This window comes from Pyxicephalus adspersus, chromosome 9 (genome assembly GCF_032062135.1).
Source record: "Pyxicephalus adspersus chromosome 9, UCB_Pads_2.0, whole genome shotgun sequence".
Lineage (NCBI taxonomy): Eukaryota > Metazoa > Chordata > Amphibia > Anura > Pyxicephalidae > Pyxicephalus > Pyxicephalus adspersus.
Window position 1 is genome coordinate 19,819,523 of NC_092866.1, and position 18,091 is coordinate 19,837,613.

The following is an 18,091-nucleotide window of genomic DNA, read 5'->3' on the forward strand; positions in this document are numbered from 1 at the left end:
ATTTTACTTTAATTAATAAAGCACCAACATATAACGCAGCGCTGCACAGTAAACAGGGACTGGATATATCAAACCAGCATATTTGACAAATACAAACAATCAGGCAGAGAAAAGAACCCTGACAAAAGAGCTTAAAATCTAGACAGAACAATAGGAGTCTCTGAACAGCTTTACCAGCAAAAAACAAAACACTGCACACCAAGGTACAAAACAATATTCTTTTTTAATTAAATATGGAAACCAGGAACATGCTATTGTGATATTTTTCATGCCAGGCATCTTAAAGAAAAAAAGCTGTGAACTGTGAACAGTTTTTACTATTTCCCTCACTGTTGTGTACATAAATCTTTACATATACTTCCTCTACTAGCAAATTAACACTGACTAAAGCGTACCTAAACTCAGAAATTTTGTTTTACATAAAAGGGAAGAAAAGCCTTTTATGTAAGGTAAAAAGTCTGTTTGTTTGTTTTTTTTTAAGTGCATGCGCAGTGAGATTGGCAAGTTTTTTTACAACCCACGTCACCCAATCTAATGCCTGGGTTGAGTGACATAGGAAGAACCAGGATCAAGAGGCAAAGATGGCGGAGCCCAGCATGCCGGCATGGAGACGGATGCCGGGACGATGTGGGACCTGACGGAACACACCTCTGGACTGATCGACTGTGCTGCGGGATTGAAGGTAAGTGGATTTTTTTCTTGTTTTTGGCATTTTTAGGTTTACTTCCTCTTTAAATGGGATCCTGTCGGGATGGCAACATAGTAGCTACGACAGTCAACAACCAGTTTCACTGGTTATTAAGTTGGTGACCCAGAACAAATATGCAGATCACATTTACTTACTATTTATTAAATTTAACCTAAAGAAGCTCAAAAATCCTCTACAAGTATACTGTATGGTGCATTTGGAACTGGTAAGTCAAGCATTATACAAATAATATCTTGTATATCTTCACCCAAAACCAGGTTAACTAAATGTAAATATGTCAATGTACAGAGCTCTGTAATATGTTGGCTTTTTGTATTGTATTGTTCCGTGAACTACCTTGCACAGGTACATGTTATATGTACTAGGTATAAATTAATTGGTGTGGTTGCCACCTTAAATTTGCACCATGTAAAGTATTGAACTATGCTGGCATTCTGCTTTGTACCTTCACCTTTGAGGAGGAATGGGCCAAATCCAAGGCATCCCACTTGTTTTAGTTAGACTACAGCTATAAACCAAATTTTGCAGAGGTGTCCATTTGTGGCAGTGGGGCTTTAAATCATTTTACAAATGAATAGAACACATTATTTCTTTCATTTTTACTATTTGGTAACTGTGCTGGGGAGCTTTTTCCATAATGTATAGACCTTATTATATAGCTTTCTAAAATTAAAACTTAAAGCAGAACCATTGATGAAAACCTACAGAAGGACATTACTAACCTCGGTTGTTATTGTCCGCGACAATACATAAATATTTCTAAATAAATGATTGCATTTAGATCTGGAACACTAACAATAATCTGTTGTTCTGGGCTTTGCACTGTGCTATTGGTAAAACCAACCCAGAATTTGATCTTTTGTATGGTAATAAATGCAAAAAAACACACAAGTCAACAAACCTAGAGTATTTTTACTATGTATAACCTAAAGCAGAATCAAAACAAATGCTGACACTGAAAAATGAAAACAGTCCGAGATCATAGTATACTGGATACTGGACAACTCCAACATGGTATTAAAATACATGGGGTAAAGCGACATGACTGTTCTTCCAAATCAGGAACTGGAAGGTGTCAAGAAACAGTGCAGTAAAAGTGGGAAAGTAATGAACAATGTTTTTTGTCTCAATCCAATCCATACTCAATGTCTTCATATTCCTCACATTTAGGTGATACGGTGGAGTGTCCTATTGTCCTGTCATGCATAATGATTTCATCTATTGCAGAAAAAGGCATATTAGTAAAAAGACCCATAAATTAGTCCTGTTCATGTCATGTCAGATAATGGACAAACAGAGACATTACAGAAGCAGATCCTAGCAAGAAAATTGTATTGTTGAGAAAGTTGTATTGTGAACACTTTTTATGATATATGTGATACACTTTTTAAGATTTTATGATATAGGTAAAAAAAAAAAAAAAGGTTGTAAGAGATGAATGAGACAATCAAAATTCACATTACCCCCAATCAGGGCTGAAACCAGCTTTACAAGCAAATCGGTGAGGTTTTAGGGTGTTCAGGGCTTCTAGGAAAAAGATGCTGGCTAAGGGGGGAGGTTAGACCGAAGAGTGCTTTTGCCACAAAATGGATCTGTTCAGGCAACTTGTAAGTACTTTATAGGCTGCATAAAGCATCTAAGACAAGCAGCAACTATCCCAGATCTAGTATCTAAAAAACAAAAAACAAAACACAACCCAAGAGAGACACAAACAAGGCATTATCAAGACTCCAAAGAGCAAAAAAAGCAATCAATGCCTTCTAGTGGTGTTGACAAAGTAGGTAAAAAAATAAAGACTACATATACAAAATTAGATAAATAATACATAAAAAAAACTCCGACACTAACCTGAAATTAGCGCACCCAGGGATTCCATGCAAGGATTGTAATCTATCGTATTATCTTGCACTATATTTTCCTCCTTCACATGCCTGTCCTTCACCTCCTCAATAAGTGGTCCATCTCTTTGTTTCAACTGTTTGGTTTCGTCCCCTCTGTGTTTTTGCTGATGACTCACTCTCAGGGGTTGTTCATTACTAGGCTTGCTAAATATGTTTAGCACAGGATGTATTTGTTCTACATTCTCAGAAACTTCTTTAATCATATCACTTTTCTCCCATTCACCATCACTGTCATCACTGTCCCCGGATATCACTTCAATCTTTGGTCGATATGTCTGCTACAAAAGATATAGAAATGTAAAACAATAAAGTAAGTAGAGGTAGTGTGCACTTTTGTGCAAGTGAACATGTACATTTGACAGGAGTCCACTGTGAACAACAGGTAAAAATATATGACTGATAAAGGGCTGCCCTTACCCTAAAAATATTACATCTTATGAAATGTCTAGTCATCTTTACCAAAGTATTGGGTAATGTGTACTTTTGATTCACAGAGAATAAAAGCATAGTCTGTCAACTGAGATTTAGTTACCAAATGCAGAATATTAGACAACAGCATTAAAATTACTACTACGCAAATTAAAACACATTTTAAAAAAAAATTCTATTTTTCTCTTCTACATTTTAATGCCCTTATTTATTGTCAGTCTATAATTCTTACAGTATGTATACATATACATGGCAAAGCCTTATGGAGCCTTTTGGACAAAATAAAAGCTGTGCTCATTACATACCTCTAGCATTCTACAAATTGTCACAGCTGCATTTGTAAAAGGGTGTGTGCATTTTTTAGGCTACTACATATGTTGTGTTATTATAATGAATTTATAGTTTAGACGGGGTTTATGCTAAAAACCAGCTGTATACATGCATACTGTCACAATGTGATCTTGACATTTTTTCTCTCAAACAATTTCAAATTCACGTGTATGAAAATCTGCCTACCCTACCCTGATATATGAAAATAGTTACGTGAAATCCTTACTAAATTCAATCAACCATACTGTGCATTCCCACTTCATCTACTGACCAAATAGTGATAATGCTGCTAGTATTTGAATAACTAAACTAAAAAAATGGAAGAAAATTACATATATGAAAACATTTTCATACATGTTAATATAATTTCCTATACGTCAGACTCGTCAAAAAATAGACAATTGCATTGTGTAAATGCAAACCCATCTAAAGCGAACAGAAGTCCGCCATTGCAGGCCCTTACAGTTCCAGGGAAAAGCATTAGGTACAAGCTTAAGCACTCATTAGTGTGCACAAACTGACCACTTAACAGCATTCATTCATTAATTTTTATTCATTAGTCAATGTTGCCTAGATGCAAAAGCTTAATGCCAAAAACTATGACTATTTTAGACACATAAGCAATATTTAAAATGAATAAAAAAAAAGAGTTCTTACTAAAACAGCATGTATACCTTGTTATTTTGTAAGTCTTCGAAGAGTTCATCAACTTCTACATCTTCCAAATCAGGCAAATCCTAAATTTTAGAAACATAGTTAGTTGTTATTCTTACCTGCTATATGCAAAGCTTTAAGATTCAGGAACCCAGTTATTACTGTAAGAAGCATCATATGAGCTTCCCAAAATCATTAAATCAAACAACCTAAAAGTTATTAGCCTATGGTACCCAAAATGATTTCTTACAGGACGTAGGAACATCACATTTTTTCAACTAATAAAATAATAATGTTGCATCTCTTTTATAAGATAGCAGCCTAAACTCTATTGGTAAATCAGACCCAATGTCTCTGCAATAAACACAATTGTCTTTCAAATGTAGTTTCTCAGAGTTTTTAGTTGATTGTTTTTGTAATTTCCATAGTTTATTGTGGCCTGTTGGATATAATAATATAATAAATCAACCTGGACAATTTTTTTTGTATATGTTAGTTAAAATAGAAAAGATTAGATATAACAATTTGAGCTTACATCAAGGTAGAGTTTTTCTGTGACATTCAGAGAGACTGATTCAATATCTTTAGAATCAACCATCCGTGTAGTCAAAGAGCCTTCCATGTTCATGTCTTTATATGAATCTATGGAGAAAGTGTTATACAGCAAATGAATCAAACATCTTAAAAGTGTTATCCAGTTAAACAACTGTTTTATTTGCTAAGCATATATACAGATGCTGACCTGTGGGCTGATTGGAAAGCATAAACTGGTTATCCAAGTCTTAATACTGACGTGCAGTATAAGGGATAACTTTATCTTTGTAGTATTTAAAACAAACTGAAACTGGCAGTATAGTATATCTCTCTATCGTAATAACCTAATTACATTCTTTTACATTTATTGATGCCGTCTACACTTTCTGGTCTACTATCTACCCTCAAGACCCAAAGAAGGAGACAAGTCCATCAAATAAAAGAAGAAGCTACAATACTAAACAGATGTCCAGCAAAATAAAGACTTTATGGCTACACATTTGTTGATGCCTAACCATAGTACTTTTGCTACCTTAACAGTAAAGCATATAATGGACTTTGCCTGACCTTTATTGCCGTCCACAATCTTCTGAAGTATCTATTTACAAAAAAGTGGAGTATGTTTGTGGGATATTATATACTCATTCAGCAAAGAGAGCTTTGAGATTAGATTCAACCTCAAGGTGTTGGTAATAAAAAAAAAAACATATTTTAGGGTTCATGCCTACCAACTTCATAGTAAGGATTTCCCCCTGTGGACTATTAACTTACCCAGATTTGCTGCCTCGTTGATTGTTAAATGTGTCTCCTGAGATAAGAATTTGCCTGGAACTGAAGGGGATTCTTGATTCGTATGCTCATAAATGTCATCATCTGTTCTCTCATTTCCATCTATGAACTGTATAAGTGGACCCCTGGGTTGAAGTGTCTCTTTAATGTTGGTCTCAGAATACAACTCATTGCAGGCCTCCATTGCCTCTTCAACAAACTTCTGGATTTTCTGCTGTGACTCTTCATTCCTACAGTGGTTTACCTCATCCTCAGAAGGTGCAGTCTCGGGGGGAATTTCATCTAAACAGTAAGTTAGGACATATTTTAAAAAAGACAAAACAAATTTGAGGACCTAGACCTATTAACACCAGAAAGAAATAGTATCTGGCTTGTTGTTTGTCAGTTTTTAATTCCTGGCCTATATTTAGGCGAAGTAAAATTGCAAAATTCAAACATATTGGTCTACAGGATATTGTTTTTTCTGTGTTGAACTGTTTATACTTTTGGAAACTGCAAACTGCACGTTGTTCTATTGGTTTTCAGTCCTCACGATTATGTGTAAGCATATGATTGCAGATACCTAGCAAACACTGGGTAATATTAGAAATAAAAGGCAATTATAGTTAGAAGGGGTATATGGTATTGTAGACAATTTTTTAGATTAACAGTTTTATCGAATTCTTATTTACCTGAATATATAATAACATTTCCCATGCTATGATCATGAAACATTTTTATGGCATTTTAAACTTTATAAACTGACAACTAAGTACACGTTGCTTCATTATACACTGAGGGGTGTATTCCATCAGCCATTTCATTTAGCTGGGAGTGTATTTTGAGCTTTGGTTATTCTGTTCGATATTCAACATAGCAATCAGCAATACAAAATATGAGCTACGTGAAATTGTTAACAAGGTGTTAAAGGCACACCTGCAAATAATACTCCAAAATATTTATATATAATATTTCATGTTCATTTGACGTAGAAAAAAAATACAAATCTGTATCTTTTTAGCTCCTAATGTTGTACATAAAAAACTGTATACAATATAATGTGCAATTCACTGAAATTCAAGATGAGGTTTTATACACAGTGACACATTTTACTTAATCCATTACCTTTGTGTTCATTCTCTTTTCTTTTCATATTTTCTTCTGCTCTCCTTTTGATTTCAGATAAAGCATCAATACTGTCTTGGATCTTCTTTCTCTCTCTGTTTTCCCATTTTTCTCTTTCTTCTGCCTCAGCCTCTCTTCCACCTTTAGCCCAAGCCTCCGCACAAGCTCTGCAAGGGCAAACACGCAAGTATTTCACTTTTCAGCACACAAGTTATTGGTGTAAAGGAAAGGTCAATGCAGCTTTTTCAAGTTTACAAATGAAAATAGCCATTGTATTTAGTCTAATGCCAAAAATGGTAGTCTAGGCCTCTTTTTTAATGCTCAAAAAACAGAAATTCAGGTTGATGCACTTTACAATCATATTTGGTTGCAAGTAGAAAAGTCATAGCAAAAACCCCAGTAGGACAAACCAATAAACTTCAGTTGCTTTGGGTAACTTGGTTCCGGTCCAAAAGTGTACCTGAAATCATACCTCAGATTTAGGGTGGACAACAATGAATTACCAACAGATCCTTTGTATGACTCAAAGACAACAGCACACATTTCCTTTATCTGCTGCCTACATGCATACTTTATAGGTTACTTTACAGTCCTGGTTCTCACTTGTGCAGCTGCATTTATATATGTAAAATAAACAGGGTTTAAGCATTGTTTTTGCTGAGAAAAATGGATGTAGCCGAAAAAAATGGTAAGACCTCAGATTCAGGCTGCTTGGAGGGATCTTTGGAAAACTAAAGATTGTACACCTTACAAAAATGCATGTTAGCATAGTGCAGTAAAGTGTATTTTTACAATATTTATGATTCCCCACCTTTCACAGGAGGCGGCAGTGAAGCTGGGTGATTTACCTATTTTTTTTTAAGACATGAAGAAGGCCTACAAGTAGCAGGACTTTCATGAAAGGTTTTCTTTAAACCAAAATTTTCATGAGTTTAATCCATTTTTAGTAAACAAATATTTACAATATGTCATAAGTTTTTACACTACAGTACATCTGTATTACTGTGATGCCATAATATTCCAGGACAAAGTAGTAATCCCTTTTTAACATAGAAATGAATAACAGGGAGCAGATTATTGTGGAAAAACAAATGTTTGGGCACATTTCAGCATTTATACCTGTCTTTAGGAAACACTGGTCTGTCATCCAGGTAAGTTAGTCCTTTAAGGCGAACTGTGATTACTTTTCTATAATTGGGTATATTCTTAATGAGTCCATTTCCCAATAGATTCAGGACATGCTACAAATAAATGCAAGCAGAGATTACAATTGTGACAAACCACGTGTGAAAACTTAAAAAAATCAAATTATTCTTCAAGGTTATTTAGCTACAATTTAGTCAGAAATCTTAAATGTACCAACATTGGTTGTGTTGAGAAAAAGGGATACGACAAAATGGGTATACCTATTTTACCCGCGACTATAAATCATGAAACACCCGATCATATGGTATAACTTAGAAGAGTTAACATTTATTAACCAGGTTTCCATGTGTGTACAATCTATAATTTTAAAATGTAGGAGTTGCAATTTGCATTATCAACTAACCAATTTCAAGAATTATACATATAATGTTTCTCAGTGACCCCAGGTTACAAGTTATAAGCTTTGGGTATCAGAGTGCTGAAGGCAACTTAAACTGCACAACATAGGTTCATAGGATAGTTTGTTGATTGGAAAACGCTTGTACCAACGATTAATTTTTGATAGTGACTGCAAAAGGGTCAGACAAATAATCCAGCCGATTTGTACTTGACTCACATGGCCCAATCAGAAGCCTACACGTGTATCCTACCTCAGTTTTGACCAATTTACTGCTGGGTGTAAAGGTTGTAGGTAGGCCAACTGGATATACACTATGTGATAGCATTAGGCAGATAAATCTTTCTCTGCCCTCTGATTTAGATAATAAATCAAAGACTGTTTGATCAAATGTTTGCCCTGCTTTGCATTCAGAGTTTAGACACTTTTTTGATTTACAGTCTGCAGAAGACATTAGAGAATAAATTAGAGTTTATTACTATTCCTATGCAGTCATATGCATCATTACCTTCATACCATGCCCAGCAGCTGGCAGCTCTTTGCACTTTATTTATGCTGCAAATTTTTCACAAGTACTAAGGAGGTTCTCAGAGGAAACCCACACAACCAGAGGAACAAAATGCAATTTAATTGCAGATAATGTCCAAACCCAGATTCAAACCTAGGCCCTGCAGAGTTGAGCATGCTAGCAATTATGCCATCTGTGATGGCCCCCTGATGCTATTTATCGTTGTTTAAGGCTCCCAGGGGAAGCTAGAGAGGCAAGCAGCCTTGAAAGGTGGCAATCTCAAAAGCTATGACATGAAGATAAGTCATTGGCAGCAAAATGGTTAAACTTAAATACAATATTTCAGGTGCATGTGTTTCAAATAGTGATTGATTCACCACAAGTTCATGCTTGGAGAAAGGCACATTTTCCACTTAAAACCTATACAGGAGTATTGATGTTGGAGTCAGAGGAAGAAATCACAGAATGAAGCAGGTTTTTTAGACACCACATCTATGCAGTTGTGCAATAGTAATCACATACATGGAAACTGAGCTTTATTTATGATAGCTATTACTTCCATACCAGGTTTTGCATTTTCTCAAGGACATCAATCACAGCAGGATCATCCAGTTTATTATAGGATAGATCCAGAACACTGATATTGTGGCATTCCTGAAGGTGCTGTACATCTTCCACTGTTTGTAAGTGGTTGTGTGCAATCTGCAAGGTTGACAAAGCTGGGAGACAAGCTGTAATACAAATACAAAAAGGCTTTTAAATTTACAACATACTTCAAATATTTTCATCTCTAAGTTTAATCAATATGTATTATATGTTTTTATAGCTCTAACTTCACCCTTGACACTTTTTCACTGCCGTAATTAAAGTATATCCAAACCCATACTGGTTTACATTTAGTCTGGTAAATCTCTTTGTGGGCCTTATTTATTAAAGCTCTCCGTGACTGCACGGAATACACTTTCATCAGTGAAGCTGGGTGATTCTGGAATGTATCTGTTTCAGGATTCCAGTTCCTGTTCCAGTGAACCTGGAATGTATCTGTTTCAGGATTTAAAACATTCCACGTTTGCTGGATCACCCAACTTTATTTATGAAAGTGTATTCTGGACAGCCTTGGAGAACTTTAACAAATGAGGTTCTGTGTCTCAAAACATTATCATGTTTTATAATAACAGGATTATTATTTTTATTATTATTAATAATAATAATAATAATATACTGTTTACACCTTTTTCATTTCAGCACTGCTAATGTACTCTAGCTTTCTTGCAGTCACTTCCTTTCTACAGTTTCTTGCTCCAGCACCGGATATATTACCTTCCTTTGGGAGAAATATATCTGGAATAGTCTCCTCTATTCTCACATTGGGGAAGTGTGTAACAGGGTGACAATGCAGGGGCACAGTTATAGAAAAGACAAGGATATAGTCACCACATATCAGCCTGTACAAGGTAATCACATTGTAATATCAAACAAGTGTATTTGTCTAATTTGTTGTGTAAGATTTTGATAGGAAGTGGTTATGCACAGATGCATATAAAGTCAGTTTAAATCCAACTCTATCTTTATTTAGCATGGACTAATCAACGCACCATTTTTTAGTTTTATTAGTATTTACATTTCTTGAAGTTACTTACATAGGTTCTCTATTGTCCTGATGTAGTTGTTCGAGAGGTTAAGTGAGTCAAGTTTCTGCAGATGCTCAAGATTCTCTATTTTATTAATAAGGTTTTGGTGTAAGAAGAGGCAGCGTAGCTCTATCTGAGCATCTAGGTTCTCTATCTTCTGAAGACCATTACATTCCAGCCAAAGACACTTCAAACCAGTATAATCCTCAAGATTCTCAATACGCAAAAATCCTAAAACAGTAAAAAGAGGGAAAAAATATTTTAAATTTATACATAAAAGAAAAGGTTCAATGTACATTTAACAAAGCAATATATACATTTACTAAAGTTTGTCTAGAAGTAGTGCAAAATAGTGAAATTAATAGCCAAATTCCACCCCCCCCCACTGCCTCCCAGTTTTCCAACTCATCAGTCATGTAATGAGTCCACAGGGTCCCTCCTCTTTTCTATGATTTCACTGCAAAGACTACCCTGATGATAACTCGAGTTAGACTGGCCTCTAATGTGTGAATCCATGAGGATACCGGAAAGTGGGTTATGGCATTGACCAATAATAAATGAGCTATGATAGATGGAGAAGACCTTTTAAATCCAAATACTAGGTAAACGGTGTAGTGGTCGCTTTTGCTTGGATCCGAACTAGTAAATGTCAAGTCAATGAGAAGGTTAATTTAGGTTGCTGAAGCAGCTTAAAATGAAGGTCAAATGCAGGCCAGGAAATAGTCGACTGCACGAAAGAATCGTGAAGAAACTGTAAAGGATTTTCACAAAATGATAAAAAATTGATTTTATAGCCAAGCTTTTAGCACTTAAAAGTAAACTGCATTTCATCAACAAAAGCTCCCACTGTATGTAAAAACCATCACTTGTGACCTTTAGCTGAACCAAGCTTACTCCTTTCCCAAGACCCTGCATATATTATTCCCTTATCTCCCCTACATACACTTCTTTGAATCAGAGCTTTTCACTATTGGAATACTGTACTTGCTAATAAAAAAAGCATGCTTCAGAAATATTAAATACCTTGATTACTTATATTAAATACCTTTATAATGTAAATATAGAGTGTCATTTAAATATGGAGTTGTATACAGCTTGTGTTGCTTGCATAGATCTCTCAGATACTTTTTGGTTAACCTAAGTCAAGAACAGGAACAAAATCAATAAAACATGTCAATACCTTAATAAAAGAATTGTATTAAAATAATGTGTATATTAGATAAATAGATAAATATTAGTTATATGCAAAAAACTGCATTTATATAAAAAAAGCCCTATGGAATCCAAATAACATTTAGATTTTAATGCCCTAAGGCAGCGTTTCTCAACTTTTTTAACATAGGAACTCCTTGCAACAAATTTTAGGTCTTCAGATAGTCAGTAGGAATAACTGACCTGAGAGTCATTGGTACCAGTTAAACTGACCGACGGTTTTAAACTGTTCATTGCTGTTTGTAAACTGTTCAAGAACCCTAGCAACCTCTGGAGGAACCCAGGTTGATAAAAACTGCCCTAAGTTCTCTGATCTGCAACAAATATACAATGTATCGATTATTTAGCTTCCTTTAGCAACACTTTAGAAAGTGAGATTGGCACTTATTTTTACATTTCAGGGTAGCCTCTTTCCTCAAATGTAAAAATAAAAAATGTGTTGAGCTTGGGTGATGACACAAGAAGATGGCAGTGCCTGATGTCCGGCCTGCATCTGAAGAAGTCCAGGAGGTTGGGGGACATAGATATCCCAAGGGGCTGCAGGCTTACACTTCAGTCTTCACTACCTTGAAGGAAGAGGAGTACTCCCCTTTCAAAAAACCCCCAAAAAAACAAAAACACTTTTTCTCAATATATGTAAAGTTTTGCCACCCCCTGGGCTAGAGCACTCAAAACCCATCTTTTCAAACTTGCCTACCCATCTTCTTTTGTTCCTTAAAACTCTCACTACTTCACACCACTCCAAATCTCCCCTCCTATTGTGTGAGACTTCCCCTACCTCCTAGATTGTAAGCTTTTCTTTCTGGGCAGGCTCCTCTTCCCCTCCTCTGTCACTGTTTGCACTAGTCTGTCATTTGCAACCTCTATTTAATGTACGGTGCTGCGTAATATGTTGGCGCTATATAAATCCTGAAGAATAATAAAAATAATAATAACAATACAGGTAGTTGGCAGCTGCAGTGACCAAGGACTTCAGCCAAAATATGAATGGCATAAATACTAGTGTCATATGAGGCTATATGAGGTTATTTGGTTAACACCTAACTAAACTAACCCTGCCTAAAAGATAAATTAGCAGCCGACTGTGGAAAGAAAGAAAAGGAAAAGAAAGTTCACCCACAAAGCGTTGCAAGTATGCAAGCGTTGCAAGTATATTGATCAATGGACCTTCTCCCAAGCTGACCAACATCTGAAAATCCTCCAGCTCCAAAAAGAGAACTACAATCAAATGGTTATTCATCATCTCAGTGTAAACAGCCAAACTATGTGACTTTTCTCTCAGTGGGCAGCTTTCCTGAGCAGGACATATACATAACAGAATGAAGATATATCTTTGACATGATGTATCTTAATTACCTGGGGCCACTGTCCTTATCTTTCTCCACCTTGTATTGTGCTGATGTTTTTTCTAAAATCTGATCACCACATTCTGTTCTGTTAGCTAAAAAAAATAGAATGATATATGTAAATTTCTAATATTATTCTCACAAACATTTGGAACAGCAATAAAGAAAATGGTTGTTCTATGCTTTTCTTGAGCATATAATAGGAGAATCCTATCTGATCTCTCTACAACAGAAGTGCCCATCCCTTGACCTTGCATCATTGGCCCTGATTTTTAAAGCTTTCCAAGACTGGATTCCAGGTTTACCTTGGAGAGCTTTAGTAAATCAGACCCATTCTGTCTACGTGGAACATAACTCAGTATTCTCCCTAGAAGTTTTTTTAAGCTGAGTGGGAAGAAGATGTAGGCGGGTGAAGACCCAACTTTTCAGTAACTACCCAAAAACAGCGGGGTGGTTACTGAAAAGTGCCGGTGGTGTGCCCAGCTAAAAAGGGCTATGGAGAAAAACTGATAACTGCAAGCGACACAATCTAAATGATCTAATCTTAAAATTAAACTAACCATTTATGTTGTATTCTAATTGTTTAATATTTTGTAAAATCAACTGTAAATTTATTTAACTTGTAATATGAGCACCTAACTAAACTATACAATTAATCTGTCACCAGTCAGACTAGCCCTTGAACTAAATAACTTTCAGAAGACCTAAATGAGATTTTACAGTCAGAATAGAATATGTATTGTGAGCTTTACTGTGGCCATACAATAATCAATGTTTCAATCAGATGACAAGGGATTTGATAACAATTGTGAATCAAACATAAATTTATTGCAAACTTTGGCATTTCCAACCAATATTTGATCAATATATCAATCAAACATTAATTAGGAATGCCCATTATAATGCTTATTTAACCCTACTGGTAATGGCTAACCCCTGGATGAATGAGAATATGTATCTGTATCATGCAGAGCACACTCTGGATTACTTTTAACTTAATACTATGATTTATTTAGGGTTTAGATATGGCAAATCTGTACAGTACTCTGTTTTTTTCAGCAAAGGTACACGTACCCTTTAAAAATGTGACTCCCTTCTGTTCCTTTATATTTTGTACTATATTTGTCTACTTTCCCTTACAATTACTAATAAATAAAAAAATGGAAAAAAACGGACGTTGTGTTCATTACACATTTACGAACTGTATAGATGGATTCGGAATCCATACCCAACTGTTCTTTAAAATCTCCAGACCGGTTTTATCATTTATGCGGAATTTGACTACTTTCGGAGTGATTTTGTGAATATAAAAAGGCTTTGGGTTTCTGTGAGAGGTTCTAAAAGTCAACAAGCCCATAGGACAGGTTGAAGCCGAAAGGAAACGGCCCCTTTAATTGATATAAAATCATCTCATGGACCAGCAAATTAATTATATTTGTATGTTAAAGTACAAATACAGTAACATGTCCTAAATTTCCCAAACGACACATCTGACTGGTATGTGCAGCCAGGTAAGTATTTACCTTCCAGTGTTTTTATTAGCTTTCCAAAGTCAATTAAAATGATCCCAACTCCAGCCACATTTTCTACATTTTATACTGTAGAGAAGAAGTATAACTGCTGTTTGGTTTTAAATAAAGTATATGTACCTCTGTGGAGATTATGCTGACAGATTTATTATGCTGTGACCATATTAATTCCCCTAATTTCTATTCTGCCTGAAACACACAGCTAGGACTGGAAGCAGAAAGACAATGATGCAAGAATTTATGAATAAAATGCTGACAATAGTTCAAAACCTTCTTCTCTACTATAAAATGATTGTAATTGTCACAGGTGTTTGTGTCCTTTTTTCACTGATCTTCCCATGCTTCTTTCTCACGTCTTCAAGTTAAATTAAATGGTTTGGCTGGAGTTATACTTGTAATGTAATAATAAAATCAGCTACTTGCAGCCCAAAGTAAGTAAAATTTCCTCTGTATGAAGCATGGCGGCTACATGTTAGTCTCAACTGACGCACTTACTCCCACGCACTAACTGGGAAACAGAAACAAACCACAGTGGTTCCCAACATAGAGATTACTTTCAGGGTGCAGGTGTTATTTAAAAATTAGAGCAGTGTTTGTATTAAAATAATGTGGAATGGTAAATTCTTAATTTTTCGGTGTCAGTTACCGCTTGTAACAACCATGATAAGTAAGGACTCTATGAGTTTTTTCTAATCAAAGATGTTAATTTATGTTTTTCTTTTATTATCTGTTGTTTACAAGATAATTTCTGTTCCTTTGTATTGTCTACTCTGCTTGATTTAGGTATATTGAAAAAAAAAATAAAAGACTTACAGGCCCTTATGTATTATGTACCTATATGCCCTTATTTTTGTATACTATTTAGGCTAAATTTACCCTGGGCATCTAGGCTTCAATGGCTTGTTGATGGGGCATGTGGGACAGTGTGTTAATCTACTTACATCTGAACAGAACTAGTTTTAATGCACCTGGAATGTATAAGCTTTTGTGAAATATGTCCTGGCTTACATAGTAGCCATCTGTAAAGTCTCTTTAGTACTTTGTTTATTCACGTCAGTGGATTTCTTCAATACTTGTGTAGGTGAATGACTGCACACCTCTCAATATTGCGTGTCAAGAAGTAGATTTTTTAGATTGTCAGGCCTTCCAGGGCCACCAAAATCAACATTTTGTTTTTGACATGTGTTAAAGAATTTCAAAGCTAGAGACCGGTTTCCCCAACCTTTTGCGTATTTTCATAACCTATGCTGCATGCACAGGGTGTTTCAATATTATGATTATAAATATGTATTATATATAAAAAATGTGTTATTAAGATAGAAATTATCAATATAAAATCTAATAAATTAAAATTGCAAGAAGGAAAGAGAGACCCTTTCATATAGCTATAATTGGTGTTCTAGTACAGAAACGCAAGCAATAAATATGAAAAGTGACCCAGCATCACTGTAAGGCTTAGTACACACCCCAAATTTTAGTTGTCTGACATTTATGCAGCAGTCCCCCAACATCATTTATTCATTCGTTCTGTGGATAAATGAACAATGGATTGGGAGCAACCTCTGTGCTTTTCAACAGAGGAGAGAACAGCAGTGACTCCACTTGTTCATCCTCCTCTCTCCTCATAAAACAGAACGGTACTACGTGTACAATTCTCGGTAAGTCAACTGTCACTGGAAATGATCAAGAAAGATCGGTAGCTAACCTATGTGTGAGTTTCCAGTGACAGTTATCCCATTTGTGTGTTTCCAGCGACAGTTATTCTACGTATCTACATGGCCTGAAAAATATATTATCTGTCATAGGTGCTCCATTATTTAATTGCCTTCCTAAAAGGGTTTATTGAAAGCGATAATGGCAAAAACAAATATACTTCCTGCGTATTGGTGGAAGAGGAAACTATATATATTTGCAAAGTTTGATCATCTTTATTCTGCTTGTCTTGGGTTTAATTTGTCTCCCAGTGTCTGCCGGTGAGAAAAGAGATCAGGAAATGACAATGGCTGACAAATGACAATATAAAGGAAATGACAATATAAAGCTCTACTTTAAACTTTGATGGTCCTGCATTCTACCTGTATAATTTGTAACAGGTTCTCAACTGTAAAGAAGTCCAAATCCTTTACAGCCTGCTCATTTTAGGTATTAGCCCCAGCCCGTCACTTACACCATGCTTCATAAAAAGACCCTTGCTCTTTGTGTGGAAACAGTGGTCTTTCTGTAAAAGTCCAGGACACCCCATGCAGAGTAAGAACTAAAACTTTTTAGCAGAAAGGAGCATGAGCTTTAACTCTGAGTAAATTGGCAATATGTAACACCATTGCAGAGAGACCACTGCTTCCACACTGAGACCAAGGATCCTTATTCTGTAATGCTGGAAGTAGACGGGTTTATTATTCATCTTGTGGCCTTTAGCATTGATGTATCTGTAGCTGATTTAAAGCCGAACTAAACCCTGGGGATACTTACCTAATATCATTCTAGTGAGTGCTGGCAACATCAATTCTGCATTCCAAACTTTGGCCATCTTAATAGGCTGATCTAGGACGATGTAATTCTAACATCACCTGCAGGGTAAACTGGGATTGCTGTGTATCCCTGGCAAACTATGCTGAGTTGTGCATGTGGAGCTCAGCATATTTTGAGAGCTGGGTAGCGATCAGGCAGGTAGGAATATTTATGGCAGAAGGTACATCGCCTGCCCCTGTCCACAGTAATTCTGATGTCAAATTTTGAAAGTGTAACTTTAGATTCACTTTAAAGAGGAATTAAACTCAAAAGTCCCCCAAAACAAAATACACTTACCTTCAATCCCACAGCACAGTCGATTGGTCCAGAGGTCTCTTCCATAGGGTCCCGTCCCAGCATGCGTCTTCAGGCTGGCGCTCTGGGGGCCACCATCTTTTCCTCTCCTTCTGGGTTCTTGTTCATTTGTCACCCGACCCAGGCGCAAGATCAGGTGACGTAGATGTGGAAAAACTTGCCGATCTCACTGCACATGTGCATCGGCAATTTTTTTCCCTTGTGGCAAAGAGCTCCTTCTGCGCATGCCTGAGATGCTCGGGCATGTGCAAGGAGCACCCAAGAGCCTCCTAGGATGCGTGACCCAGGTATCCCAGGAGGCTTTGTGCTCCCAGTAGGGGGTGGTGCTGAACCCTTTTTTTTTTTTTAAATGTGTTGCACAAAAAAACAGAATTTTACCATTACCTAAAAGGGGTTATCTCTCCTTTTGTATAAAGTGAAAATTCTGAGTTTAGATATGCTTTAAGTTTGGGCTTAAACAAACCATACTGCACCTAACAAATTAAATACACAATGCATATATCTGCTTTCTGTGTTTATTTCACCTGTCCTGTACTATGTTCTGTCCTGGTAAAGGAAATAAGTATTTGGGCCATTTGTCTCAGGCAAATCAGACGGACTACAAATATCAGCATGCACTGGGAATACTGGAGAGTACGGCTGCTACACCTTACCTGAAGCGACCTCCTGTACAGACTGCTGGCTCTCCCCACCGAGCACCGGTCCGGTGTTCTCCCCCCTTACCCCTTCATTACACTCTCCTGCACACAGCTGCATTGTTGGTGCCTGTAAACCGAACAAGAGCGCATTGACCTCATTGGAAACAAATATCTTGCTTTGAGTAATAGACGAGAAATAGTTACATAAAACACACAAAACCCAGCCATTTACCACTTCCAGCGATACTGTACAACGTCCAGGGAGAGCAGCGCGTCTATGTTACTATGGAAACAAGAACGTTCAGACCCAGAATCCTCCGCGGCTAGGACACGCCCTCCTTCTTCGCCGGAAACTCTGCAATACCTCACAGTTTAAGAAGAGCGGGAACAATCATTTGGTGTCACCTTCCC

General features: G+C 36.4%; 1 protein-coding gene across 2 annotated transcripts; it reads right to left on the reverse strand.

Annotated features, from left to right (window-relative positions):
• Positions 1 to 311: 311 nt before the first annotated feature.
• Positions 312 to 17,958, reverse strand: DNAAF1 (dynein axonemal assembly factor 1). 2 transcript variants are annotated; one of them, XM_072422867.1, is made up of 13 exons: positions 17,913 to 17,958; positions 17,696 to 17,807; positions 12,701 to 12,785; positions 11,178 to 11,269; positions 10,142 to 10,363; positions 9,066 to 9,232; positions 7,570 to 7,691; positions 6,451 to 6,617; positions 5,329 to 5,628; positions 4,559 to 4,665; positions 4,044 to 4,106; positions 2,558 to 2,885; positions 312 to 1,927 (listed from the first exon to the last, which is right to left on the reverse strand). In XM_072422867.1, the coding sequence occupies exons 2-13, from the start codon at positions 17,796 to 17,798 to the stop codon at positions 1,836 to 1,838; spliced, it is 1,848 nt and encodes a 615-aa protein (XP_072278968.1). In that variant the 5' UTR covers positions 17,799 to 17,807; positions 17,913 to 17,958; the 3' UTR covers positions 312 to 1,835. The 2 variants fall into 2 exon arrangements, with proteins under 2 accessions (XP_072278968.1, XP_072278967.1); XM_072422866.1 differs by having other exon boundaries at positions 2,558 to 2,888.
• Positions 17,959 to 18,091: the final 133 nt, after the last annotated feature.